General features: G+C 41.8%; 1 protein-coding gene across 1 annotated transcript in view; it reads right to left on the bottom strand.

The window, feature by feature from the left end:
- quoa (quattro a) overlaps positions 1-27,319 on the bottom strand; it is a 42,127-nt gene that overhangs the window by 9,023 nt on the left and 5,785 nt on the right. The window contains 15 exon segments of the mRNA XM_077219190.1: positions 76-325; positions 1,347-1,815; positions 2,954-3,245; positions 4,882-5,073; positions 6,942-7,064; positions 9,760-9,898; positions 19,426-19,577; positions 19,736-19,834; positions 23,035-23,151; positions 23,275-23,361; positions 23,450-23,543; positions 23,753-23,876; positions 24,780-24,947; positions 25,095-26,084; positions 26,087-26,231. Coding sequence (XP_077075305.1) covers positions 76-325; positions 1,347-1,815; positions 2,954-3,245; positions 4,882-5,073; positions 6,942-7,064; positions 9,760-9,898; positions 19,426-19,577; positions 19,736-19,834; positions 23,035-23,151; positions 23,275-23,361; positions 23,450-23,543; positions 23,753-23,876; positions 24,780-24,947; positions 25,095-26,084; positions 26,087-26,231 — 3,441 coding nt within the window.

Raw genomic sequence — 27,319 nt, 5'->3', positions numbered from 1 at the left:
GTACAAGGTCAAAATGATATTCTGTAGGTTTTAAGCAATGAAAGCAGCATGACTATGATTAAACTGTTGTCTTACGTGATTTAGGAAGCAGCGTCCGACTCTTCGTGGTTCTGCCTGACAGGACTCCAGTTCCTGCTGGAAGTGCTGGCAGTGAAAGTCGTACAGTTTCTCCAGGTTACCGAAGATTCGTCCGCGCTGACCGCGCAGATCCTGCGGGACGTCCGGTCTGGCCAGCAGGGGGAAGTAATGAGTCAAGATGTATCCCAGAGAGCGGACGTACTCCACCTCCGTCAGCAGGAGCTCCTCCATGACACGGTGAAGCTTCCTGACGGGAAATAAAGATAACGATAGATTTCTGAAATAATACAAATCTAAAGTATCTTTATATTACCATGTTTTTTTGCACATGGCACAATGGTAATACTATAGCTATTTTGGATGGTCAAAATAGCTGGTCATGATCACGATGACACTATAGAAATCTACACTATTTACATACGGTATGTACATATGGTATGTAAATAATGGTAAAATCTTGTTTACCATTAGAATAACAATTATGGTTTCCAGTAGTACAATCTGAGACAACACGGTGTTGCCACTTTTATAATCCTATATTTGTTCTTATTACCGTAACTTTACCTTTCTGACATCAATGAAAGCTTTTGGACAGAGAAAGAAATAGCAAATGAAAAATATTGAGAATTTTTTCCCGTTATACACTACTGTTTAAAAGTTTGGAGAAAGAGAAAAGTTGTTTCAAAGCCAGAGAAAATTATTACTTTTTAATTAAAGATTATAAAAAAAACATTTACTTTTTATAACAACTCAAACTGATGATTTTTTTTATTTTTTACAATTAGACCGTAAACATTAATTAAAGTAAACAGTAACACTTTACAATAAGGTTCATTGGTTAACATTAGTTAAAACTAACATGAACTACCCATGAGCAATACATAACTTACAGTGTTTGTTAATCTTTGTTAATGTTAGTTAATAAAAATACAGCTGTTCATTGTTTGTTCATGTTAGTTCACAGTGCATTAACTAATGTTTGCTTAATATTACTCAGTACTTAAATATATAATTACACTGTAACAATGACACCTTAAAATAAAGTGTAACCCAAGATTTTAATAAAATATTAATAAATGTTGAAATTAACATTTAACAAAAAATAATAAATGAAGTGCAGTTAATTCTTAGTTCATGCTAATTAATGTAGTTAACTAATGTTAACTAATGAACCTTATTGTAAAGTGTTACCAAGTAAACAGTATCAATATTAATTCCATGTTGTCTGTGGGCGTCTGAAATGGGCACAAGAACACAATATAACTCACATGGTTGTGTTTGGGCTTTCTGGGCTGGATGCAGTGGTTTCTCCATCAGTTCTCCAGCCGGTCTCTCCACGGGCCGTCTGAGAGCAGAAGCTGCCGCGACGAGGGTTCCCGTACTCCTGGTCCTGTGAGAAGATGGGCTCAGTGATGTGGAGCTCAGATCTCTTGATGTTTCTGTTCGCCGCTTGCTGCCAAGGGAACCACTGACAGCCCACTGTACCCGAGCCTGCGACCGGCTTCTGGTCCTGGGAAGCTTTTCTGCTAGTGCTTCTGCCTCTTTGCCCGCACTCTGCCGGATTTTCCTTGGTGGTCTGTGCGGTTTTGGACTCTCTCCGGGTTTTGTGGTTGGATCTGAAGTTGAAGCAGGTGACGGTGCTGTGCATGCTGTCTCTCGATCGACTCGCTCTGCTCTCTGACGGATCGGGCACAAACTCCTGCTCATCTTGTACTGGGTGGGCAACAGGACCAAAATCTTAGAGGAATTAGTTAGTATCACAATATAGTTATTTTTAGTATTGAAAATAAGAACAAAAAAGCAATTAAAAAATATTAGGACAAGTACAATAGAACAAATATATAAATATGGAAGCTTATTTCTGCCATGGAATAAAAAATAAAAATGGGAATTGAGAGGAAAAAAAGTCAGAATTGTGAGATAAATAGTCTCAATTACTTTTTTAAATTTTTATTACTTTTTTTTCGTGGCAGAAACAACAACTCTAAAACAGAATTGTGATATGTAAACTCTCAATTCTGGGAAAAAGTCAGAATTGTAAAGTATAAATTCAAAATTGTGAGAGGAAAAAAAGTTAAGAGATAAAAAGTTGCGATTTCATTTTTTCAATAATTTTTTATTTTGTGGTAGGAAAAACAACAACAACATAAAACAGTATTGCGTGACGTAAACTCATAGTTCTGAGAAAAAAGCCAGAATTGCAAGAAAACACTGAATTACAAGATGTAAACTTGCAATTGTGAGGAAAAAATGCCTGAACTGTGAAATGATAATTTGCAGTTATCTTTTAATTTTTTTATTCTGTGGCAGGAAAAACAACAACCTAAAAATATAACAAAGTCGCAAGATATAAACTCACAACTGCAAGAGAAAAAAAAAGCCTGAATTGTGAGAGAGTCAATTTTTTGTGCAATAAAAAACAAAACAAAACAAAGAATAGCAAGATTACCTTGAGAGAAAAAGAGAGATTACCTTTTAGATCACCAATTACCTTATTTCTTATTTTGTGGCAGAAACAACAACAAAAAACTGAATTGTGAGGCGAAAAAAAATTAAAATTGCAAGATGTGAACAATTATTAGGGGGAAAAAGCCTGAATTCTGAGATAAATTGTGAGATTGGCGGATAAAGAAGAAGAATTATTCTTTAGAATTTAGAATTATAGTTATTAAAACCCAACAGAATTATGTAATGTAATTTAAACACACAATTTTGAGTTTATAACTTGGAATTGTGAGTGGGGAAAAGCCTGAGTTGTGAGATAAAAGTTGCAATTATTTTTTTATTTTTTTATTCCTGGGCATAATCAAGCATCCATATCATCCCGCCCCACTCTATCTCACACCCTATCTTACAGACGCTCCTGAATCCTCACCTGGAAGCTTCTCCGCCCAGTTAGAGCCTCGTCCAGCGGGTGTTTGAGCTCCTGCCAGTCTCTCCTCCAGCCGGCGCCGGACGTCCTGGCAGTGGATCCAGGCGGCGTCCCACACCTGCAGAGCCCTGGAGCTGGAGCACGCCTGCGCTCGCACGTCCTGGAAGTGTTCGGGAGAAAACTCCTCTAACCTCTGCAGGTGAGCCTGAAGACGGGTCCAGCTCTCCTCATCTGGGGAACCGCAATATTGATCCTGATCCAAAAATCGCCTGCAGTCGCTGGCCACGGCTGAAGCCTGAGAGAGAAGATCGATTAGTTCAGGTGTTTTGGGGGGATTTTGGCATTATATGGGTTAAAAAAAGTCCAAACTCCAAAATAAATACGGTGTTGATATCAATAGGAAATTTCGGTTACATTTTACTTTAAGGTGTCATTGTTACAGTGCAATTATATATTTAAGTACTGAGTAATATTAAGCAACTACATGTACTTACTATTGGGTTTGGGTAGGATAGGATTTGGTTGAGGGTTAGTTGCATGTAATTATGCATGATTTACTATTATTACTATGGTAAGTAGATGTAACAAGGACACTGTAAAATAGAGTTACCGAATTGTCTTTTTTGAACGAACCAGATGTATTTTTTGAAAGAAGGCAAGTTTCTATTTGATGATTAGTTATAACATAAAACACAAGATGGCAGCATCATCTCATGATTTGAATGTTCACTAAATTGGCAGGACCGATTCAACCTGGAAGAGAATATGCATTTTGGAGTCATACATTATACAAAAGTTTGGGGTCAGTACGATTTTTTGTAAGACATTAATACTTTTTATTCAGAAAGGACACATTCATTTGATCAAAAGTGTCACTAAAAAGACATTTATAACAATCAAGTAGGTTACGTTAGTCAAGCTCGCATCAGTGACTCTCAGCTGATCCACGTCTACCTATAGGAGTACGATACCTATCACTGTATACATATATGAAATATGACCATATGACACTGGCAACTGGAGTAATAATGCTGAAAATTCAATGGTAGCTTGTTACCATGACTTAAATAAGCTTTAATGTTTATGCAACACAAATGACAGTCAAACCTCAAACATGAATTATAAAGCCACTGTGTTTCTAGCAAGCACCTTAGTGTGGTCTACAACTACTACAAGGATGTGAGTTTACATGCTTGAATGAGACAACTATTGTTTTTAAATAGTTAACTTATGAGTGACTTAAATTTATGTTTGAGGTCTGTGGTCTTAAAAGTTAGTCATCTATTTTTATGTTTATTCAACTGGTCCTAACATTAACAAGTCAGTTACATCAAAAGGTAAACTCGTCTAATTTGAATAGGAAAAGTAAGACTGATTACCTCTTATAACTGATAGTTGGTCAAACTACTTCTTAAAGGGATTGTTCACCCAAAAATGAAAATTGTCATAATTTCCTCACCCTCAAGTTGTTCCAAACCTTTCTCTCTTCTGCTTAACTCAAAATAAGATGTTTTTAAGAATATGGGTAACCAAACAGTTGATGGGCTTCATTAACTTTATGGGAAAAAAATACTATATAAGTTAATGGGGTCCATTAACTGTTTGGTTAACAACTTTCTTCAGAATATCTACTTTTGTGTTCAGATTTGGAACAACTTGAGGGTGAGTAAATGATAGAATTTTTATTTTTGGGTGAACTATCCCTTTTATATACATTCTTAACATGTTTAAAGAGATATTTTGTTCTATGATTTTTTTTGCTGTCCTGACTTTCAAAAACCAATCTGAATAAAATCTTGATATGCAAAAATATGGCCTTAAAGAATCATGGTGCAAGCTAACTGTAATTGATTGTTATAAGCCATGTGAATGTTTTGGTTTTGGTTTATATATAAAGTATGTGAAGAAATGAATGAAACTGTCAGGCGTACCCTCTCACAGAAGTGGCAGATGTACACTATCATCCCCATCTCTTCACAGCAGCGCTCGGCCCGCGACACAAACTCAACCAGGCTGGATTTAAACGTGGACACCATCCTGTGAAACACCTCGGTCTCGGGATAGTTCGGCCCCTGCACTCTCTCCGCATCGGACACCAGCATCATCGCCTGATGCTTTCGCTCCTGAGATTTCAACAAATACACACGATTAAACCGCTTCCCACACTCTGAGAAGAAAAGGTTCTATATGGAATCTTAAAGGGTTCTTTCTGTCAGTAATAGAACCTTTTCATCATGGGATTATTTTACATTTACATTTATTCATTTAGCTGACGTTTTTAATCCAAAGCGATTTACAATTGCTATATATGTCAGAGGTCGCACGCCTCTGGAACAACTAGGGGTTAAGTGTCTTGCTCAGGGACACATTGGTGTCTCACAGTGGATTCGAACCCGGGTCTCTCACACCAAAGGCATTTGTCTTATCCATTGTGCTATCACCACCCCTTTTTATGTAAAGTATTTAGTTTTAATATTTTTTTATGAATAATGCAGCTTGTAAACATACTTTATCACTAGAAGAAATTTGTTAAACGTGAATGACCCATATCTTATCATTTAAGACATTTCTTAAACCTTTTTGGCATAAAGCCTTCTTTAGAATTGAGTTAAGAACCATAGGTGTAGTAATTGCAGGACGCAAGAGAATCCAAACAAACACTTCTTTATTAATCCACAAAGGAACATACCGGAGATCACAGGGACGAACTAACACTCAACCCCATGAAACAAAGACAATACCAGACAATGAAACAAAGGAAACAGAGAGCTTAAATGCACATAATCAAAGTAAAACATACCAAGTGCAGGAACTAATTAACGGGGCTGTTTACACGTTAAACTTTGGATGCGTTTTGGCCGTTCATTTACACGACAATAGCATTTTGGGTGCCTGAAAACACAAACTTGTGAAAACGGGTTTCAAAGTGCAAGTTTTAGAAAACGGTATTTGTGTAAACAACAAAAACGCAAATCTCTGAAGACGATGACGTCATGCACATGCGTATTACGTGTTCAGTCTTTTTCATCAACATCTAATGGCCTGACAGCAGAATACAGGGTTTTTAGTCATTTGCGCGGATCCGTGTGAATGTGGATCGTTTTGACAATGGTGTCGTCTGTACGCAGACGTAAAACTTTCTCGTTGTCATGTAAACGTATCCTAATAAAGATTAGGAACAGGAGAAACAACTTCAGCTAACGTTCTTTCAAAGTTATGAACAAACGTTCTTCCAGTAACGTTAATAGAACATTCGTACAGAGTTATCTGGTCTTTGATAATGTTCTCAAAACGTTAGCACAAAAATGTTATTTATACATCAGTCTTGAATTTTCTTAAATTTTTTTTGAAAACAGCTGAATCTTTTTTTTTTATGTTTCAGAATCTTCAGAGAACATTCCCATAAATGTTTGTCAAATGATAAAAGTGGAATGTTCCCTTAAAGTCAATAATTTTATCCCTTAAAACTCATCTTTGATCACCAAAACTTTGGGCTTTTCATTGGAAAAAAAATCTTCACGCCTTAAAATATCCTGAATGTAACTCTACACCCTTTAGTACATTCACCACGTTTAGTATACGCAGTTCTATGAATATGGTAATTATTCATAATTATCCCCACCTCCACTCACTCACTCAGCTCAGAGATCCACTCGTTGACGATCACACGTTGATCTGATTGGTTACAAGGTAGTTTGTGACTTCAGAAACACCAGCGATTTTAAACCAGTGTTTTTGAGTCTTTTGTTCACCACAATGTTCGCATGATCCCACCCCCTATTTTGTTTTTAAAGAACGTAACGTTTTGAATGTTCTGAGAACGTTCAGAAATAACGTTTTCAGAACCTAATGGGAACGTTCTTAGAACATATATTTGTTAGCTGGGTTAATGATTTTAAAACATGCATAACACAAGAAAAGATTTAGTTTAATCCCTAAATGAAGTCACTTCTGCAGGAGCATAGCATTAAGTTTCTTGACCTTTACTCACGTTTGCTTCGGAGAGAAAAGCTTGGAAACTCTGCAGTGTGTGTTGGATTCGTTCACTGGAGTCGTCCACAGATTCGGCTTGCAGGAGCTGCGTTTCTCCTTCGGTGTCCAACCATTCCTTCATCTATACACAGACACGCTTAATGAACTCTGAGTCTGAATGCTACAGATATAACTACTCCAAATGCAAAAGATGAATGTACACTATTGTTCAAAAGTTTTTTGGGTTTTTTTACTTTAACACCTTTATTCAGCAAGAATGCAGTAAAGACATTTATAATGTTACAAAAGATTTTTGTTTTTAAATTGATTGTTACATACACCTTGTGATGCACTCTTGGACACATCATCAGTGATAGTACCTGGGGTCATAGGGGGTTTCGGGTCTTTCAACTTCAGACCTCCTCACCCAGGCGCCCCAACCGGGAGTGATCAGTTCCCGGCCTGTGTCCAAGAAGCGTTCGCCCACAGTTTGTCCCTCCTGATCCACAGCCATCGTGAGGCTTTTTCCGCAGCCTCTGAAGCTGCACTGATGGCTCTTCTCTTGCGTGCTCCTGTGATTCCCAGGAGGCTGTAGGCCCTGCAGAGTGACTTTCCTGCAAAGCCCCTTCCCCCAACCTCGATGGGCAAGCACTGGGCACGCCACCCCCATCTCCGACACTCCTCCACCAGCTCCGCATATTTCTCCCTTTTCCTTTCACTCGCTTCCTCCATCCTCTCCTCCCAGGGCACTGTTAGCTCCATCAAGATAACCTGTTTCGATGTTACTGAGAACAGAACCATGTCGGGTCTAAGGCTGGTCTCCACGATGTCTCGGGGGAACTTGAGTTGTTTTCCCAGGTCGACCCTTAGCTGCCAGTCATTCGTTGTTCCCAGCAGGCCTGTCTGAACTGTTGGTCGGGAAGGCGGAGGTTCTCCTGCTCTTAAAAATGAAATTTTGCGCCTTGGTGGTTTTAAACGCTTGCTCTGATTGATGGCAGTAGTGATGGACTCAGCAACCACCTTCAGCACCTGGTCATGGCGCCAGCGGTAGCGACCTTCCCCAAGTGCTTTAGGACAGCTACTGAGGATGTGTTCCAGCGATCCTCTTCCCTGGCACAAGGTACATGCCGGAGTTTCAACCTTGCCCCAACAAAAGAGATTAGATGGACTGGGCAGGGTGTCATAGACAGACTGAATGAGAAATTTGATGCGATAGGGATCAGCCCTCCACAGCTCTGCCCATGAAATCTTTCTCTCCATGGCATCTTCCCATCTGGTCCATGCACCCTGTTGCCTCATTCCCACCATCTGACTTGCACGCTGCTCCTCGATCCCAGCCCTCACTTCTTTTTGGACCAGGTCCCGCCTTTCCTTACCCTTCAGTTTGTTGTAATGGGTTGTTGGAGTACTTCCCAGTCCTGCACGACCAATAGCTACAGGACCCACCAGTTCCTTATGACGCAGTCGTGATTCTGCCTGGTCCACCGCCTCATGTGCCCTCCACTTTCTGCCAGTCCTGACCTCAATACCAGCTTGAGATACTCTTAGGTCCTTGGAATCCCTGTACTGAAGCACCTCCCTTGCTCTGGTAACCATGAACTCCTCGCTAAGGCTGTTGATTGGTAGCGTTAGTTTGTTCTTTTTCCCGTAAAGGGCAATGCTGCTCAGACTTCTTGGCAAGCCCAACCACCGTCGCAGGTAGTTGCTCACCCTCCTCTCAAATCCTTCCACGGTGGAAATTGGAAATTCATACACCAACAGTGGCCACAGTATCCTGGGTAAGATTCCATGTTGGTATAACCAAGCTTTGAATTTCCCCGGTAAGCCTGACTTGTCAACTGTAGTTAGCCAGCTCTCCAGTTGTTCATTTGTTGCCCTGATGGAAGCGGCATCCTTTAGAGAGCAGTCAAAGGTTTTCCCAAGGCTCTTCACAGGCTTCTCTGTGACTGATGGGATTTGGGTACTTCCTAAGGAGAAGTGGAACTGGTCTGTTACCTTCCCTCTCTTCAGTACCATGGATCTGGATTTTTCCGGCTTGAAACGCATCCTCGCCCAGGTGGTTAACCTCTCTAAGCCCTGAAGAATCCATCTGCATCCTGGGACTGTTACAGTTGTTACTGTCAGATCGTCCATGAATGCCCTAATGGGGGGCTGACGGATTCCGGACTTGGTTTTGGGGCCTCTGCATTCCGGCTCAGCGGATTTGACCAGCATGTTCATGGCCAAGGAAAAGAGAATCACTGAAACAGTGCATCCAGTGATAATCCCCTTTTCCAGACGGTGCCGCTCAGATGTAACTTTGCCGGAAGTGAATCTCAGATTAAAGTTGTAATAATAAAACTGTAAAAATAAACTCTGATCTTTTGAACTTTGAACTATGAAGCAGCACAAAAGCGCTTTGGTGGCCATTGGGTCTTTGAAAGCGCTATATAAATGCAGTCCATTTACCATTTACCATTTAGCACAACTCTTTACAACATTGATAATAATCATAAATAAATGAGCATCAAATCATCATATTAGAATGATTTCTGAAGGATCATGTGACACTGAAGACTGGAGTAATGATACTAAAATGATCACAGGAATAAATTAAATTTTACAGTATATTCACATAGAAAAAGTTAATTTAAATATTTACAATAATACTGTTAGTACTGTATTTTTTAATCAAATAATTAATGCTTTAGTGAGCATATGAGACTTATTTCAAAAACATAAAAAAATCGTACCGCCTCCAAACTTTTGAACGGTAGTGTACTGTATATTGTGGCCTTACCGTAGTACTAAAACCTTTGATTTTTCAAAACCTTTCCGTTTGTGTTTTATGATTGTACCTTTGCAAACCTCGACTCCATCTCTCTGAGCTGTAACAGGAAGTCCAGGTGCTGCAGGGACACATTGGACTTCCTGGCCAGAACGTGCACCTGCTCCTCCATGGCGTTGTACAGATGTGTGACTGTGTCAATCACTTCACTGCGGCAAAACAGATGATTTACTCCAGGGATCTTCAATATTATGTGCATGATCAGTAGAATGTGATTTTCCACTGAATAGAAGTTTCATTACTGGTTATTCCATCACATCACATGTACTTTGAAGTGATATTGGAATACACTATATTGTAGTTTAATTGCTTAGCCATTCATCTAGCTCAAGTTTGTATGGAAGCATTTTTCCGCCACAGAATACAACATTTTAAAAGATAATTGGGACTTTTAATCTCAGAATTGCGAGTGTAGCCCTTAGAATATAAAACGGGACCGATATCAGTGCACCCCCCTTTAAATTTCGAACTGGTAATGTTATTGTTAGTTACTTGTATTTATTGCATTGTGTTCAATTGGGTGAGACTCGGAGTCGTCAGCAGGGGGCACCCGTGAGTTGCACAACGCATGGGTGACTGACTAGCTAGCAGTGTAGAAGTAGTATCCAGCACGAGATGAAGCGCGAAAGTGCAGAGAAATGTGCTCCTTGCTTGAACAATGCTTTTTCTTGTGTTTTATGCAGGTAAGCTGACAATAACCTATATACTGGTAAATGCATAACAGTGTTGTGTTCGTATAGAGCCGTAGTTCGTGCCTGAGACGTTAAGAAAAGTGAAGTTTTGACCGTGATTAAGAGTGTCATGCGTGAAATGGCGGACGAGAGTGTTAACTACTCAACAGGAAAATTAGTAACTTTTAACGTGAGCAAAACGGAGGAATCAAAGCTTAAAAAGAGATATACTCGACATGTGAGTGCGGGACGAGACATAATTAACCGAATAAATGTGTACGGACGTTGATTAAGATGTGTGTAGTGACGAGTCTAGGCAGTTTGAGTTAACAAGGCACATGTGACTGTTGTTAGTCCTCGCATATACATGTTACCCTCGTTTAGCGTTGCTTTGTCAGCTATTATATGAAAAAAACTAAGTCAATACTGTTAAATAAGAACCCCAGTCAGGTTTAGAGGTAAAATAGTTTATTAATCATTTTGAGAGTTTATAGTGATAACACGGTAACTGTTAAACGGTTGAAACCTAGTTCATAATGTAGTCAGTTCATTATTAGCATATTTCATGGAAGAGTAAAAAAACGGATTAAAGACAAGTGAAAGTGATATGAAAGAGTATTAGAAATATATGTGCAGTTATCAATGCTAGAGTAATGTGAATATAGACTAAACTATTACTGATATCTGAATATCTATTCTAATTCCAAATGCTATTTACCTGTTTGTTTATAGAGTTTGTGGTACTTTAATGATGTTATTTGTCAGACCTTTCCTTTTATGTCATCTGATAGCGGGCACAATACATGTTTAGATCTATGTTAATGTGTTTGTGTATAGAACATGTATTTCTTTAGAATTGAGTATTGTATAAAGAGTAATGTGTCTAGTGTGACATATCAGCCTAGACATCAGATATGTGATTGTTGAGGATAATTTGTGAAGGTATCACAGGATAAGAGTGTAGAAGTAGTATCCAGCACGAGATGAAGCGCGAAAGTGCAGAGAAATGTGCTCCTTGCTTGAACAATGCTTTTTCTTGTGTTTTATGCAGATAAATAAATGTGTTGCACCAGGAAGTGACATCGCCTCATTCCTAAAAGTGTAACATATTTTGGCGAGCCAGCCAGGAGGAGGCGATAGTGACCAACACCATTAACCCCCTCCTTCCCAACGAGTCGAACCTGAAACAAGATGGACGCCAGTCAGAACGTGCGTGATCAAGTGAGTGCAGCTCTGTGGCAGTTAGGGGAAGAGTCTCTTGTGGATGTCTGCAGGTACCTGAAATGTGATAGCCTGGACAGTGGAGAGTCCCGCAGCAGGACACGGAGGGCACTCATCAGGATGGCCGAGTGTCAATTGGATGGGCTGGAGGAGAAACTAGACGGCGATGAAGGCGAACAGTACTGTGTTGAGTTATTATCATTCATTGAAAAACACAGTAAGGGGCGTGGTCAATCGGAGAAAGGGTACCCATCAGAGAAGCCAGCTCCAAAAGGAGAACTAAAAAAAGATTTCTCACCACACACCTCTCTTTTAAAGACCGATTCACCATTCAAGAGCCGGCTAGAGCCCATTAGCCCATTGCCTGAGGTAACGATGCGAAGAGAGTTTAAAATTTGTGGGCAAATTGGAGAGAGTGGTCAGAGGGACAAATTGTCATATCTCAGTTTAGTCCGCCAGATCGAGCTGGGAGTACAGAAGGGGCACACACAGACTGAAGTAGTCGAGGCTGTAATCAGGGCTGTCAGTCCAGGATTGCCGTTGAGAGACATGTTAGAGATCAAGCGTGGGCTGACCCTCAGTGCACTCCTCACCATCCTAAAGGGCCACTATCGAGTAGACAGTTCGACAGAGCTTTACCACCAGCTTCTTAACATCTCTCAAGAGCCCAAAGAGACTGCCCTGAACTTTGTATTCCGGGCGATCGAGCTGAAAGAGAAACTGTTATGGAAAGCCACGAACGAAGACACCGATGAGCAGTACAGCAGAGCTGTCATTCAGCGCAAGTTCCTCCGCTCGATTGAAACTGGACTGTTGAGCGATTCTGTGAAGTTCCAAATTCTTCCCCACCTCAGCGATGTGAGCATAACCGATGAGGAACTGATACAGCAAGTGGATGAGGCGGCCAAAGTCGAAAGTGAGAGACAGGAGAAACGAAAAAGATCCACTGCTAGTAAAACTCTCAAAGTACAAGAGCTTCAAGCAGACTCTCAGGTGAAATCCACAGCTGTTCAGAGCCCCTCTAAACACATGGAGTCCGACTCAACAGCCTCAATTAAAACGGTAAAGCGGAATGAGACTAAGCCTGACAGCATAAACGCACAGCAGATGATGGAAGAGCTTCGTAAGGAAATGCAGCAGATGTTTCGGGCTGTAATGGAAGCAAGTCCCCGACCTCATGGACTGAAGCAGGGAGGGAGAGGCTGCAAAAAGTGCAAGGAGGAAGGAATAGGCGAGAACTGTTCGCACTGTTTCAAATGTGGGCAGGAGGGCCACTTCTCTCGCGGGTGCAGAACCACGTCGGGAAACGGGCAGGGACTATTGAGGTGGGGCCAGCAGTAGTCCAAAGCCAATTGCCCCGAAACGAGCAGCCACCGCCCATCCCAGTCATGCAACCAACAACAGCCTGTGAAAAAAGAGTAGCCGGAGCATCATCAGCTGTAAGTGTGATTAACTACATACCGCCTCGACACCAGCCACAGTTGATAAGCCTTGTGGGTAGCCGATGCATTGTGGATTGCGTTATGGACAATTGCCCAGTTAGAGCCCTGTGGGACACGGGAGCACAATCCAGCATTGTGAATGACCTCTGGCGACTGAACCACCTACCCCACACGGTTGTCAAACCCATCTCAGAGTTATTGGGGGGTGAGACACTGACAGTCTATGCTGCTAATGACACACCCATTCCATATATCGGGTGGATTGAAGTCAGTTTCAGACTAGGCAGTGACCACACCAAGACAAATGATTTACAAGTGCCAGTACTGGTGTCAAGCGACCCAGCCGTTGCCAGTGACCCCATTATCGGTTACAACGTCATTGAGGCCATCCTCAACAGAAAAGAGGAAAACACTGAAGGTGAAAGGAAGCAGTTGGCACACAAAGTGAGTAAAGCTTTTGCGATAACAGTGAAAACTGCTCATCGTGTGGTGAAGTTGATGCAGAATGCTGATTCAGAGACTGGAGTAGTTTGTACTGGCGGAAAAAGAGTACCCATACCATCAAAACAAGTTACCACCGTCTATATAAGAGCGCATGTGAGTTCACGAGCTCAAGGCCAACAGATGTTCTTTTCACCTGACATGCTTAATCCTCCACCAGAAGGCGTGATATACAATGATGTACTGGTGCAGATCCCAGAAAAGAGAGTGCCATACATACCCATCTCCGTGACCAACACTACGGATCGCACCATCTATCTTGACCGTCACAGAGTGATTGGTTACCTGGAGCCCATCAAGACCGTATACACATCAGCGGTGCAAACGAAGGAGAAGGAGACGATAGCCGTAATGGACAACAAAGAGACAAAGTCTAGCGAAGTAAGTAAAACACAGCCAGATAACAAGCAAGCAGGAAGACCAATGTCATGGGACCCCCCTGTAGATCTCTGTCATCTCCCAGAAGGGCAGCAGGAGGCGGTAAGGAGAGTGTTGAGGGAGGAATGTGAAGCCTTTTCCTTTGACAGTGATGATGTGGGTTGTATACCATCCCTCAAGATGCATATAACCCTCCAAGATACCAGCCCTGTCCAGAAGACCTACATGTCCGTCCCAAAGCCTCTTCACAATGAAGTTAAGGAGTACTTGCAGGATCTATTGAGAAGAGGGTGGATCACACATTCTCGATCCCCTTATTCATCGCCGGTGGTGTGTGTCCGCAAGAAGGACGGCAGTCTTCGTCTCTGTGTTGACTTCAGAGAACTCAACCATAAGTCAGTCCCCGACCGCCATCCGATACCGAGGATTCAGGATATGTTGGATGCTTTGGGTGGGAGCTCGTGGTTCTCGGTCTTAGACCAGGGTAAAGCGTACCACCAGGGCTATCTGGATGAGGAGAGCCGCCCTCTCACAGCTTTCATCACACCCTGGGGGCTGTATGAATGGGTGCGCATACCCTTTGGCCTGAGTTCGGCACCCGCAGAGTTTCAGAGGAGTATGGAGCACTGTTTGGCGGATCTGAGAGACACAATTTGCCTCCCCTACCTTGATGACAACCTGGTACACAGTAGGAGCTTTAAAGAGCACTTGGAGCACATCCGTCTTGTTCTCCAGCGTTACAAGGAACATGGTGTGAAGTTGACCCCAAAGAAATGTGAGCTGTTTAAATCAAGTGTGAGGTTTCTTGGCAAGTTGGTGACAGGAGAGGGATACACAATGGACCCTAAAGAGATGGCTCCAGTGCAGGCGCTAAAGGAAAAGACCCCTGCCACTGTGGGTGATGTGCGCCAGATTCTTGGGTTCCTCTCCTACTACCGACCCTTTATCCCCAATTTCTCCCGCGTGGCCCACCCACTTTATAACCTACTCACCATTCCAAACCCCGAAAGTTGTACTCTAGAGCCGATCAGGAAGAAGTCCAACAAAACTGGAAAGAAAAAGCAGGGTCATTTACCATCACAGATGCCTATACAGTGGACCAGCTCCCATCAGGAAGCATTGACTCAGCTGATAGACGCACTCACAAAGCCCCCTGTCCTCGGATATCCGGATTTCACCCAACAATTTGTATTGCATTGTGACGCATCCCAAGTTGGTCTGGGTGCGGTGTTATACCAGAGACAGCAGGGGAGGATGAGAGTGATCGCCTATGGCTCCCGCACCTTGAGTCCAGCAGAGAAGAGATACCATCTGCACTCTGGAAAACTGGAGTTTTTAGCGTTGAAGTGGGCCATCTGCGAACGTTTTCGGGATTATCTTTATCACGCCCCATCATTTGTGGTATATACAGATAATAACCCACTAACGTATGTACTCACCACCGCAAAGCTGAACGCAACAGGACACAGATGGGTGGCGGAGCTGTCCGATTACAACTTCACAATCAGGTACCGCCCAGGCAAAAACAACTCCGATGCAGATGGTTTATCAAGGATGCCGTTGGACATTGAGGACTACATGTGTAGCTGTACGGCTGAGGCCAGTCAAGATGTCATCAGTGCATCTATGGAGAGAGTCACAGCAGAAAAGACGAACCCTTGCCGGGGTGTTGGGTTGATCCAGGTCAGTGCTTTGAGCTTAGTGAAAGACCGTGAGACCAGCAAACCTCTTACCACAGATCAAATCCGTAAAGCGCAGGAAGAGGATGAAATCCTGGCCAGAGTCCTCTGGTACAAGTTACAAAACAAGAGGCCAAGTAGATCTGAAGTGAAAGCAGAGAACCCCGCAGTGGCCATACTGCTAAAACAATGGCTCAAGGTTCAAGTTGGTCCAGATGGTGTCTTGCGCCGCAGAACTTCCCGTCGAGAACAACTGCTGCTCCCCAAAGCTTATCATCCGCTGGTCTTTAAAGAACTGCACCAGGACATGGGTCACTTGGGGGTCGAAAGGACACTTGACCTGATACGAGAACGATTTTACTGGCCACAGATGAGCAAGGATGTTGAACATTTTGTCAGTAATGTGTGCGAATGTCTCAAGAAGAAGAAGCCGAGTAAGCAGAGCCGTGCACCTCTAGTGCCCATCCAGACCACTTATCCCTTCCAGCTCGTCTCGATAGACTTCTTGCATTTGGAGAAATGCAAGCATGGCTATGAGTATATACTAGTGGTCATGGACCATTTTACGAGGTTTGCGCAGGCCTACGCAACAAAGAATAAATCGTCCAAAACAGTAGCTGACAAGATTTTCAACGATTTTGCACTCAAGTTTGGGTTTCCAAGCAGACTACATCACGACATGGGCAAAGAGTTTGAGAACAGACTGATGGCTAGCTTAAAAAAACTCTCTGGCATCCAGGGCTCGCACACAACACCATATCACCCCCAGGGTAACGGGCAGGTGGAAAGGTTTAACCGCACCCTGTTGTCCATGCTGCGTACCTTGGAGGAAGAGGAGAAGGAGGATTGGAAGGAGTCCCTCGCGAAAGTTGTCCACGCGTACAACTGCACAAAGAACGAGGCAACGGGTTACGCGCCTTATTTCCTTACCTTTGGACGTTCTCCTCGCCTGCCCATTGATCTGTTCTTTAGTCTTGAAAAAGATGAGGCCCACGACACCTATGATGACTACGTGAGTCACTGGAAGACAAGAATGCAAGAGGCATACGAGATTGCGGCTAAAACAGCGGTCAAAGGAGCAGTTCGTGGAAAAGTCCTCTACGACCGGAAAGTGCAGGGAAGAGACCTCCAGCCAGGTGATAGAGTCCTTCTCAGAAATCTCACTCCCAGAGGGGGGCCTGGAAAAATTCAGTCTTACTGGGAAGGTCAGGTGTACAGGGTGAAGGAGAGGAAAGCTGATGGGAGTCCCGTTTATGAGATCAGTCCAGAAAATGGTAAAGGAAGGGACAGAGTGGTTCACAGAAATCTGCTGTTGCCCTGTGATTTCCTACCCCTTGATCAGACACCGGCAGGGCTTCGTCAGCCATGGAAAGGCTCCCTGAGCTCCTCAAAGAAAAGAACCAAGCCACAACGACAGCAGCAACCAGAGCCAAGTGAAACCTCTGACGACGAAGACAGTGGTACCTACCAGTGGAATCTGAGATCTGGCAGGGGGAGACAGCAGAGTCACACTTCACTGAATCCTCTGGCAGAACCCTTTCACCCACTACGTAGCGAAGAGGATGTGCCACTACGTAGCGAAGAGGATGTGCCACTACGTAGCGAAGAGGATGTGCCACTACCTAGCGAAGAGGATGTGCCACTACATAGCGAAGAGGATGTGCCACTACATAGCGAAGAGGATGTGCCACTACATAGCGAAGAGGATGTGCCACTACAATCTCAGAGACCTGATGTGAGTTCTGACAGGTCTGAGAATGTTGAATCAGAGGCCGACCCGCTGGTTCGGACGCTAGGAGAGCGACATGCGGTAGGACCGCGACCCCAGAGACTGAGACGTCAGCCTGTGGTACTGAGTTATGACACATTGGGTCAACCGTCCTTGGTAAAACGAGACTGTAAGATAACAGAGAGTCAGGTAGCACAGACTAAGGGTTACTGGAGGCCTTGGATGGCTGAGGTTTTCTAAAGAAATGTTCAGTTGTTCCGGGAAATGTCAGGAGACATTTAGTTTTGTGGGGGAGAGTGTAGCCCTTAGAATATAAAACGGGACCGATATCAGTGCACCCCCCTTTAAATTTCGAACTGGTAATGTTATTGTTAGTTACTTGTATTTATTGCATTGTGTTCAATTGGGTGAGACTCGGAGTCGTCAGCAGGGGGCACCCGTGAGTTGCACAACGCATGGGTGACTGACTAGCTAGCAGTGTAGAAGTAGTATCCAGCACGAGATGAAGCGCGAAAGTGCAGAGAAATGTGCTCCTTGCTTGAACAATGCTTTTTCTTGTGTTTTATGCAGGTAAGCTGACAATAACCTATATACTGGTAAATGCATAACAGTGTTGTGTTCGTATAGAGCCGTAGTTCGTGCCTGAGACGTTAAGAAAAGTGAAGTTTTGACCGTGATTAAGAGTGTCATGCGTGAAATGGCGGACGAGAGTGTTAACTACTCAACAGGAAAATTAGTAACTTTTAACGTGAGCAAAACGGAGGAATCAAAGCTTAAAAAGAGATATACTCGACATGTGAGTGCGGGACGAGACATAATTAACCGAATAAATGTGTACGGACGTTGATTAAGATGTGTGTAGTGACGAGTCTAGGCAGTTTGAGTTAACAAGGCACATGTGACTGTTGTTAGTCCTCGCATATACATGTTACCCTCGTTTAGCGTTGCTTTGTCAGCTATTATATGAAAAAAACTAAGTCAATACTGTTAAATAAGAACCCCAGTCAGGTTTAGAGGTAAAATAGTTTATTAATCATTTTGAGAGTTTATAGTGATAACACGGTAACTGTTAAACGGTTGAAACCTAGTTCATAATGTAGTCAGTTCATTATTAGCATATTTCATGGAAGAGTAAAAAAACGGATTAAAGACAAGTGAAAGTGATATGAAAGAGTATTAGAAATATATGTGCAGTTATCAATGCTAGAGTAATGTGAATATAGACTAAACTATTACTGATATCTGAATATCTATTCTAATTCCAAATGCTATTTACCTGTTTGTTTATAGAGTTTGTGGTACTTTAATGATGTTATTTGTCAGACCTTTCCTTTTATGTCATCTGATAGCGGGCACAATACATGTTTAGATCTATGTTAATGTGTTTGTGTATAGAACATGTATTTCTTTAGAATTGAGTATTGTATAAAGAGTAATGTGTCTAGTGTGACATATCAGCCTAGACATCAGATATGTGATTGTTGAGGATAATTTGTGAAGGTATCACAGGATAAGAGTGTAGAAGTAGTATCCAGCACGAGATGAAGCGCGAAAGTGCAGAGAAATGTGCTCCTTGCTTGAACAATGCTTTTTCTTGTGTTTTATGCAGATAAATAAATGTGTTGCACCAGGAAGTGACATCGCCTCATTCCTAAAAGTGTAACACGAGGTTATATCTTGCAATTCTGACATCTTTTCTCAGAATTGTGAGATATAAACTTGCAATTGCGTGTTATAAAGTCCAATTATATCGCAATTCTAACTTTATAACACGCAATTGCAACTTTATATCATACAATTCTGAATTTATAACTTGCAATGGCATGTTATAAAGTCAGAATTGCGAGATATAAACATGCAATTCCGAGAAAAAAAATCTGAATTTCAAGTTTATTATTCGAGTTAATTGCGACTTTATATCACGCAACACTGACTTTATATCACACAATTGTGACTTTATATCATGCAATTCTGGGATAAAAGTCAGTTTATTCTGTGGTGGGAACAAGCTTCCATAAGTTTGAGAGTGAAGTGTGTTGAAATGCGTGTTTTTACCAGCTCTGTTCACAGTGTGGCGACCTCACATCAGTTTCCAGCCTCAGCCTGGCCAGCATGGCTCCGCCTCCCCTCTGCAAGCCGACCAATCGCGTGTCTTCCAGCACTTCCTTCATTAGAGCTCCCTGCTCCTCAATGCATTGCTGTACATCCTGATTTCCATACAACAATTTCTGCCATTTTACATATTCACAGAGGTGTGTACATCATATTTAAGTAAGAACAGCATGCTTTCATTTGTGGATAAATTTTGTTTGGAGGCAGTTAGTTTATGACAGGACGAGAGCAGATAAAAATGTTTTACTAATACCTGCACTGTGTCGATTTTATGAACACCTTCCAGTTTCTTTATAGCTCCTGATAGCAGAGCGGATGCCTCTTGCATGTCTGATACAAATGGAAACAGTTTCTGTAACATAAAAAGTGGCACATGTTTGCACAGATATGCATGGTTAGAGAAACGTTAAAGTAAAATAGCTAATTTATTCAATAATAATAATAATAATAATAATAATAATATTAATAATGTGTTAATATTACAAAATCATAAATATATAATCATAAATATAATAATTTCATAATTAATTTAATATTATACTATTTCAAATATAATATTACACAGTAATTCATACATACTAATAACAATAAATAATACATATTACAATATTATATATTTTTAAATATAATGTAATTTTACATAATAATGTTAATATATTATAATTACAATTGACTGTATAATAATTATAATTGTTTTAATATATTATATTATATAATGTTATATATAATAATAATAATAATAATGAATATAAATATATAATATAATAGTAGTAGTAATAATAATACATATTACAATATTATTTTTGAAATAATGTATTTGTCACAGTGTCTGGTTTGTGTTCCCTGGGTTTTCTAGAGGTTAATTCCCTGATCGTCACATTTCCTCATGTACTACATTTCCCATCATCCTGTTCTGTCACTCATCACTGATCATTACACACAGCTGTTCCCACTCACATTGTTTGCATTGGTCTATTTATACCCTGTCTGTTTCTGTGTTAGTTGTCGAGTCCTTGCTTAATGTCTGTTTGCACTTCGGAGTTTCTTGTCTGGTTTGTTTCTTGTTCTGGACTGCTTTATATGATTTTGAACCTTTGCCTGGCTGACTATGGATTTGGATTACCCCAATAAACTACTGCACTTGGACCAAACCTTTTGTGTGTGAGTCGTGACAGAAGGACTCGACCATGAATGGATCCAGCAGAACTGGGCCCAAATCTTTATTTTATTATTTTGCCATGGCGGGCCGGAGGACTGAGGAGATCATAGCCGGCGGGTTCGTGCAAGAGGCGGTACATTCTCCTGAGGCCCCTTCCATTGGACCGTCTTTTGAAGGAACCCGTCTGGCTAGGTTTTCTGGAACCCGTGGAGGTCGCAGGAGAGGAGGTGCTAGAGGTGAGCGCCGGTACCACTCTCCGCTTCGGTCCCTCCTCGACCCTGGGCTGGTGATGTCCAGCCCAGAGATCCATCCGCCGCTGAGTCCGTCAAGCCCAGAGCCTGCACATCGCCATCAGAAATGGCGGAGAACGGGGAAGACCTCCAGCCCCCCCAAGAACCCGGAGGTCGTGCCCGAGCAGCCCGCTGTTTTCCTGGAGTTCGTGCCTGAGCAGCCCGCTGTATTCCCAGAGGACCCGACTTCCAGCCCAGAGCCTTCCCCGTTGGTCCCGTCCAGCCCAGAGCCTTCCCCGCTGGTCCCGTCCAGCCCAGAACCTTCCCCGCTGGTCCCGTCCTTCCTGAGCCTCCAGTCAGCCCAGAGGCCGTCTCCATACTCCTTGCCCTGCCGGCGCCGCCCAAGCTCCTGGCCCTGCCGGCGCCGCCCAAGCTCCTGGCCCTGCCGGCGCCGCCCAAGCTCCTTGCCCTGCCGGCACCACCCATTCCAACCATCAAGGCCAATACTGCCCAGCCTGAGCCGGTGTCTGTTCCTGTGCCTGAGCCGGTGTCTGTTCCTGAGCCAGGGTCTGTTCCTGTTCCACCGCCCTGGCCGCCCGAAGGGACTTCACCGCCCTGGCCGCCCGAAGGGACTTCACCACCCTGGCCGCTCGAAGGGTCTTCACCGCCCTGGCCGCCTGAAGGGTCTTCACCGCCCTGGCCACCCGAAGGACTGTCTGCTTCGCCCTGGCCGCCCGATGGACTGTCTGCTTCGCCCTGGCTGCCCGATGGACTTTCTGCTTCGCCCTGGCCGCCCGATGGACTGTCTGCTTCGTCCTGGCCGCCCGACGGACTGTCTACTTCGCCCTGGCCGCCCGATGGACTGTCTGCTTCGTCCTGGCCGCCCGACGGACTGTCTGCTTCGCCCTGGCCGCCCGATGGACTGTCTGCTTCGCCCTGGCCGCCCGATGGACTGTCTGCTTCGCCCTGGCCGCCCGATGGACTGTCTGCTTCGCCCTGGCCGCCCGATGGACTTTCTGCTTCGCCCTGGCCGCCCGATGGACTTTCTGCTTCGCCCTGGCCGCCCGATGGACTGTCTGCTTCGCCCTGGCCGCCCGATGGACTGTCTGCTTCGCCCTGGCCGCCGGCTAAGCCGTCACCCCTTGTTCCTGTTCCCCTTCATGGACCTGGCCCCCCTTCCCTCCCCCTGGTCCTCCACCATTCCACCTCCCTCCTGGACTTTTGTTTTGTTTTTTAGTGATGTCTTGTAGCGTCTGGTAGCCGCTCCGTAGAGGGGGGGGTTATGTCACAGTGTCTGGTTTGTGTTCCCTGGGTTTTCTAGAGGTTAATTCCCTGATCGTCACATTTCCTAATGTACTACATTTCCCATCATCCTGTTCTGTCACTCATCACTGATCATTACACACAGCTGTTCCCACTCACATTGTTTGCATTGGTCTATTTATACCCTGTCTGTTTCTGTGTTAGTTGTCGAGTACTTGCTTAATGTCTGTTTACACTTCGGAGTTTCTTGTCTGGTTTGTTTCTTGTTCTGGACTGCTTTATATGATTTTGAACCTTTGCCTGGCTGACTATGGATTTGGATTACCCCAATAAACTACTGCACTTGGACCAAACCTTTTGTGTGTGAGTCGTGACAGTATTAATATAATGTGTGTGTATATATATGGATATAAAGAATATAATATAATAATATATAATGCATATTACAATATAATTTTTACATATAATTTATTATAATAATATGAATTGTAATATTATTTTTAAAATATAATGCATATAATAAAACATTTATAAAATACTAATTAAAATATAAAATAAATATATAATTTAATAATCAAAATATTATATAATAAATATTAAAATACTATTTAATTTAAAATAATATAACACAATATAATTTAAATTATAATATTATATTATATAAAATATATGATTATACTTTTATAACTGATCATGTAAATATAATGTAATATAATTATATTTAAATATAATTTTTATATTAATATTATATTAAATATGTTATATTCTATTATATCTATTATAATATTTTATGTATAAAATACTAATAAAATATAATAATAATAATAATAAATAGAATTCTCAAATTAATATTTTATTAATAATGCTGGTAGGAATCCGACTGGCTACACAATAATGTACCTGATGTATTTGTATCCAGTCACAGTGTTTGTACGGTAAGGACCCGTGTAGAACCGCAGTTATCTGACTGATGTCCACTATTTTATGTAGAGTTTTAAATGACGTCACTGTTTCAATCTGCAGAGTGTTGAGAAGATCAAAGTCTGTTAGAAATAATCTTACTTGCACAACTATATTATAAAGAGAGTCACTGAAGCCAGGTGTGTGTAATTATAGAGGAAAAAGAACAACTCTTCAGACCGTAACGCCTGGCCTTTTCTCATGACTGTGGAGATTGTCCTTATTCACCAGCAGAAGAATCCAGTGCACAGCATGAGGATCCTGTTCCTGTGGACAACGCTCAAGATTTAGTGCTCGAATATTTATTTAGAAATGTTCTCAAGCTACAGTTTAACCCAAAAAAACACACAGCCACCTGGACCATCAGGAGAGCTTTAGCAAACTCTGGATGCGGCGGCTTCTTCCGTGCATCAAACACCAGCGTCATCCCTACATCTTTCATCTCTTTCCTACAAAACACACGGTTAACATTAAAATTGCTGGCTGGCTGATATAATGTATACATGCAATTTAATGGTAGCAAATTATATTTCCACATTTGCTGAAAACATTTATTTTACACAATATTTCAAATTACTATGAAAGTTTTGAAAGCTTAAAATGACAATGCTATTGGATCTAGTTGCATGCATCTGTATTCGTGTGAGTGCTGTTGGACCTGGTGATGGTGTGGAAGTACAGCAGTAGTTTGCAGATCTCCTGGCTTGAGATGTGTGCAGAAGTCCAGACCTGATGATCTCCATAAATCTCCAGAACTGCTCGACCTGAACGGTCCTGTCCACCTGAAGGAGGCAGACGAGGTGAGATGGACATTCGACCGCGACACAGCGCTGGTCTGACAGTGGGTAATAATGCTTTCATGACTGCGGTCTACTCTCTGATCATCTGTTTTCATTTGCCTTGCGGAGTATATAAAACATTCAATTCCAATAGAAATATTGAAATAAACATCTACATTATATGAACATCTATAAAACAGTATACAATTTTATTTATTTATATATATATATATATATATATATATATTCATTTATTTATTTTTATTTAAATTAAAATATAAGTATATATTTATTTTCATTTTAAATGCATTTTTCTAGGTTTCATTCAAATAATTACTGAACACTATTATTTATTACACGCAATTGTTTATTGACTTATTTATAAACTTATAATTTATATAATATACATAATATACAGTTTATTGGTTTTAAATTATTAATTTTTAATATTTGTACACTTAAATGTATAATTTAAAAATAAAAATACATTTAAATTTATTTATTTTAATTTTAACTGTAATTAACTTTTAGATTTATTATTAAAAAATAAAATTGACAAAATATAATTTATTATAAAATGTTTATACATTAAAAAAATCATCAAATGTTTTCTTTACAAAGATGATTTATAATAATAGTTGGAAAATAAAAGGCATTTAATGAAAAGCATTACTAATGGGTTGATTATTTTAACTCTTTTTTTAATGATGCTACCACCAAGACTGACACAAATCATTTGACTTATCTACAGTATATCAGTCAGCCAGATCTTTCAACCATTCAAAAAGCTTTCACATCCATTTTAATTTGCAAGGCTTAAAATGCATTTTCGTGATCAAAATAAATTGCAAGACTCAACTAACCAAATTACATTAATTTGGCTTGATAAATGTTTTGTGTTTTTACCTGTTAGACACACGATTCCTGAGTGAAGAAGGCCATCAGCTTTAAGTGAAGTAGGAGTTGATGATCTGGATAGTGGTCTCTCTGTTTCAGCTTGCGCGGAGGCGTCTGAATGATTTATCCGTGGTCCAGTAACAGGAGAGGACAGGGTTTTTGGGTCCTGAGAGAGATCTTCAAAGGAATGAGTCAACATGCATTAAAAACATGTTCAAAGAGATTGTTTTACTTCTAATATAATGATCATAAGGACTGTAATATCATGTCTTTAAATAAAACATATTTAGCATTTTGCCTAGAAGAAACCGATATAATCCAAACCTTGAGTCACAACGAATCGTCTTCTGTTTATCTTCGGAGACACAAGCCCAAAAGTGGTGGTTTTCTTCCCTGGAATCACATGCAGCCTTGGGATCATTTCTAAGTAGCTGCTTCTGTTCACCTCACTTGTCTGTCCTTGGACAACAATGTGGCATTTTTCAGACGTCCCAACCACAGGTGGAGTGAAACAGTCCTGAGAATTGTTCTGGGTTTGTTCCTCTCGGCCTTCGCTGGAGTAATTTCCTAACCAATCTGTTTTTGAAGAGCTGCACTGATCTGGAGTTTCCTGTGCAGGCTCATTTGGATGCTCAGATCTTTCTTTGGGTTTGATGGGTTCTTCCGTGAACCGGCATTTTTGCGCTTTGGTCCCTTGTCCGTGTTTCCTCTGCATGCACGGTGTACAGGGTTCCTCTGCAAACCTCACGGTGCGCACACAAGCAGTTCGGTCCCGAGTCGCACCGCTGGACCTCAGCCGGGGAGTCTGTGAATATCCTTGGGTTTCTTTGGTAAGGTCCATTAGAGCATTGCAATTGCTTACCAAACTGCTCTTACTTCTGCTGTCCCATGTGTTTGGAGACACCCATCCCACCGGCCGCATCCCAGACGGATCCATTTCAGTGTGTCTGGAACTACTACTGCTGTCTACCAAACGCAAGGACACTGCTATACCATCCCGTGCAGGACAAATCCTCGTCTCTACGGAGAAATTAGAAGGGGTAGGTGTGTGTGGACGGCACGAACTCAAAGACTCCTGTTGGTTTGATGGAGACGAGGAGGCCATACTCCGATCGTCCTCGAATTCAGGGTTGGCCACCTCTTCCCAGGGAACTTTGACTATGCCCTGCTCGGTTTTGAGGATGCAGCGAGCCAGAGGCGTTCCATGTCTCCTGTCGTTGAGCTCCCGAAGCCAAGCTTCAGTGAAGATGCTGGAGTAAGAGGTCTCAGGTATTGGGGTTTCCACCTCTAAAAGGCTCTGGACCACGATGCCGGGTCCTGGTTCGCAAACGGCACAACCTGCAGGAAAAAGTCTCCCGGTCTGAGCAGCAAAGGGTTAACGGGAGCAAGCTGGATCACGATGCGATCCTTTAAACACAAAGGCCACCCGGCACAGCTGAACACCCTCTGAGAGTACGGAGCCTGTTCAGGACACACAGAGAATTCCAATTGGAAATTTAACATTTAAATTTGAAATTAGGCGGCAAACATATTCAAATTCAAATTCAAATTAGACTTTTTTTTAATAAAAACCTTGTCACTGTTAAAAAAAGTTGCTGCCTTAAATCAAGTACCATCAACTTAAGTTACATTCAACTGACTTAAAAAAAATTTGTTGAATTTTGTATTGTATCTGAATTTATTTTGTTGAGTTAAAGCAATGTAAAAACATGTTATAACTTATTGATCCTATAATTTTTTACAGTGTTAAAAAGTTTTGAGATGGATGGATGGATGGATGGATGGATGGATGGATGGATGGATGGATAGACAGAACAATAGAACGAATGATAAAATGAATGATAGAACACAAGATAGATAGATAGATAGATAGATAGATAGATAGATAGATAGATAGATAGATAGATAGATAGATAGATAGAAATACTTCACTCCCAAAGTATACACTACCTTTAGCACCAATGCAACGTGTGCATTTTCATGCATTTTGAAAAAAAACTTTTTAATTTCTAAGTAATGAATCAACAAGACTTGTCAGTGCAGCTGATATTCCTCAACATGTCACATGTAAGTGCTTTAATAATTTTAAGTCCTTTTTAAGTGATCACATTCCAATCTTAAATGCTGACGGCAAAGAATTAAATAATCACAGCCAATTATATTTAGATCATTCTTCTTTTACTAATATAGATAGTGATTATGAATTGAAAATTATGCAGCGCAGCCCATGGCACTGGCTTCAGATGAATATCTGTGGAAACAGACTGAGGAAGGGCTGAACAGCATGGAGCGATGCTCTTGATATCAAAGACATGTCCTATAATCACTGCTGGAGAACATCTGAGCAGACGGACATCACACTCACTCATTGATTGACCTCAGATACTGCGCTTTAGAGAATGAGACAACGGTCTGAAACACTTATCTCAATAAGATATCGGAGTGATGACCTGTCTGAGAGCCCCTAAAAATTAGCTGAGCTCAGACTGATGCGGCTGAATAACATCAGATAATGTGCTTCTAAACATTCTCAGACATTAATGTCAGTT

The sequence above is a fragment of the Siphateles boraxobius genome, unplaced genomic scaffold (assembly GCF_051911475.1).
Source record: "Siphateles boraxobius isolate OS27281-9 unplaced genomic scaffold, OSU_SipBor_1 77, whole genome shotgun sequence".
In the NCBI taxonomy this organism is placed as follows: Eukaryota; Metazoa; Chordata; class Actinopteri; order Cypriniformes; family Leuciscidae; genus Siphateles; species Siphateles boraxobius.
This window is presented reverse-complemented; position numbering and strand designations above follow the sequence as displayed.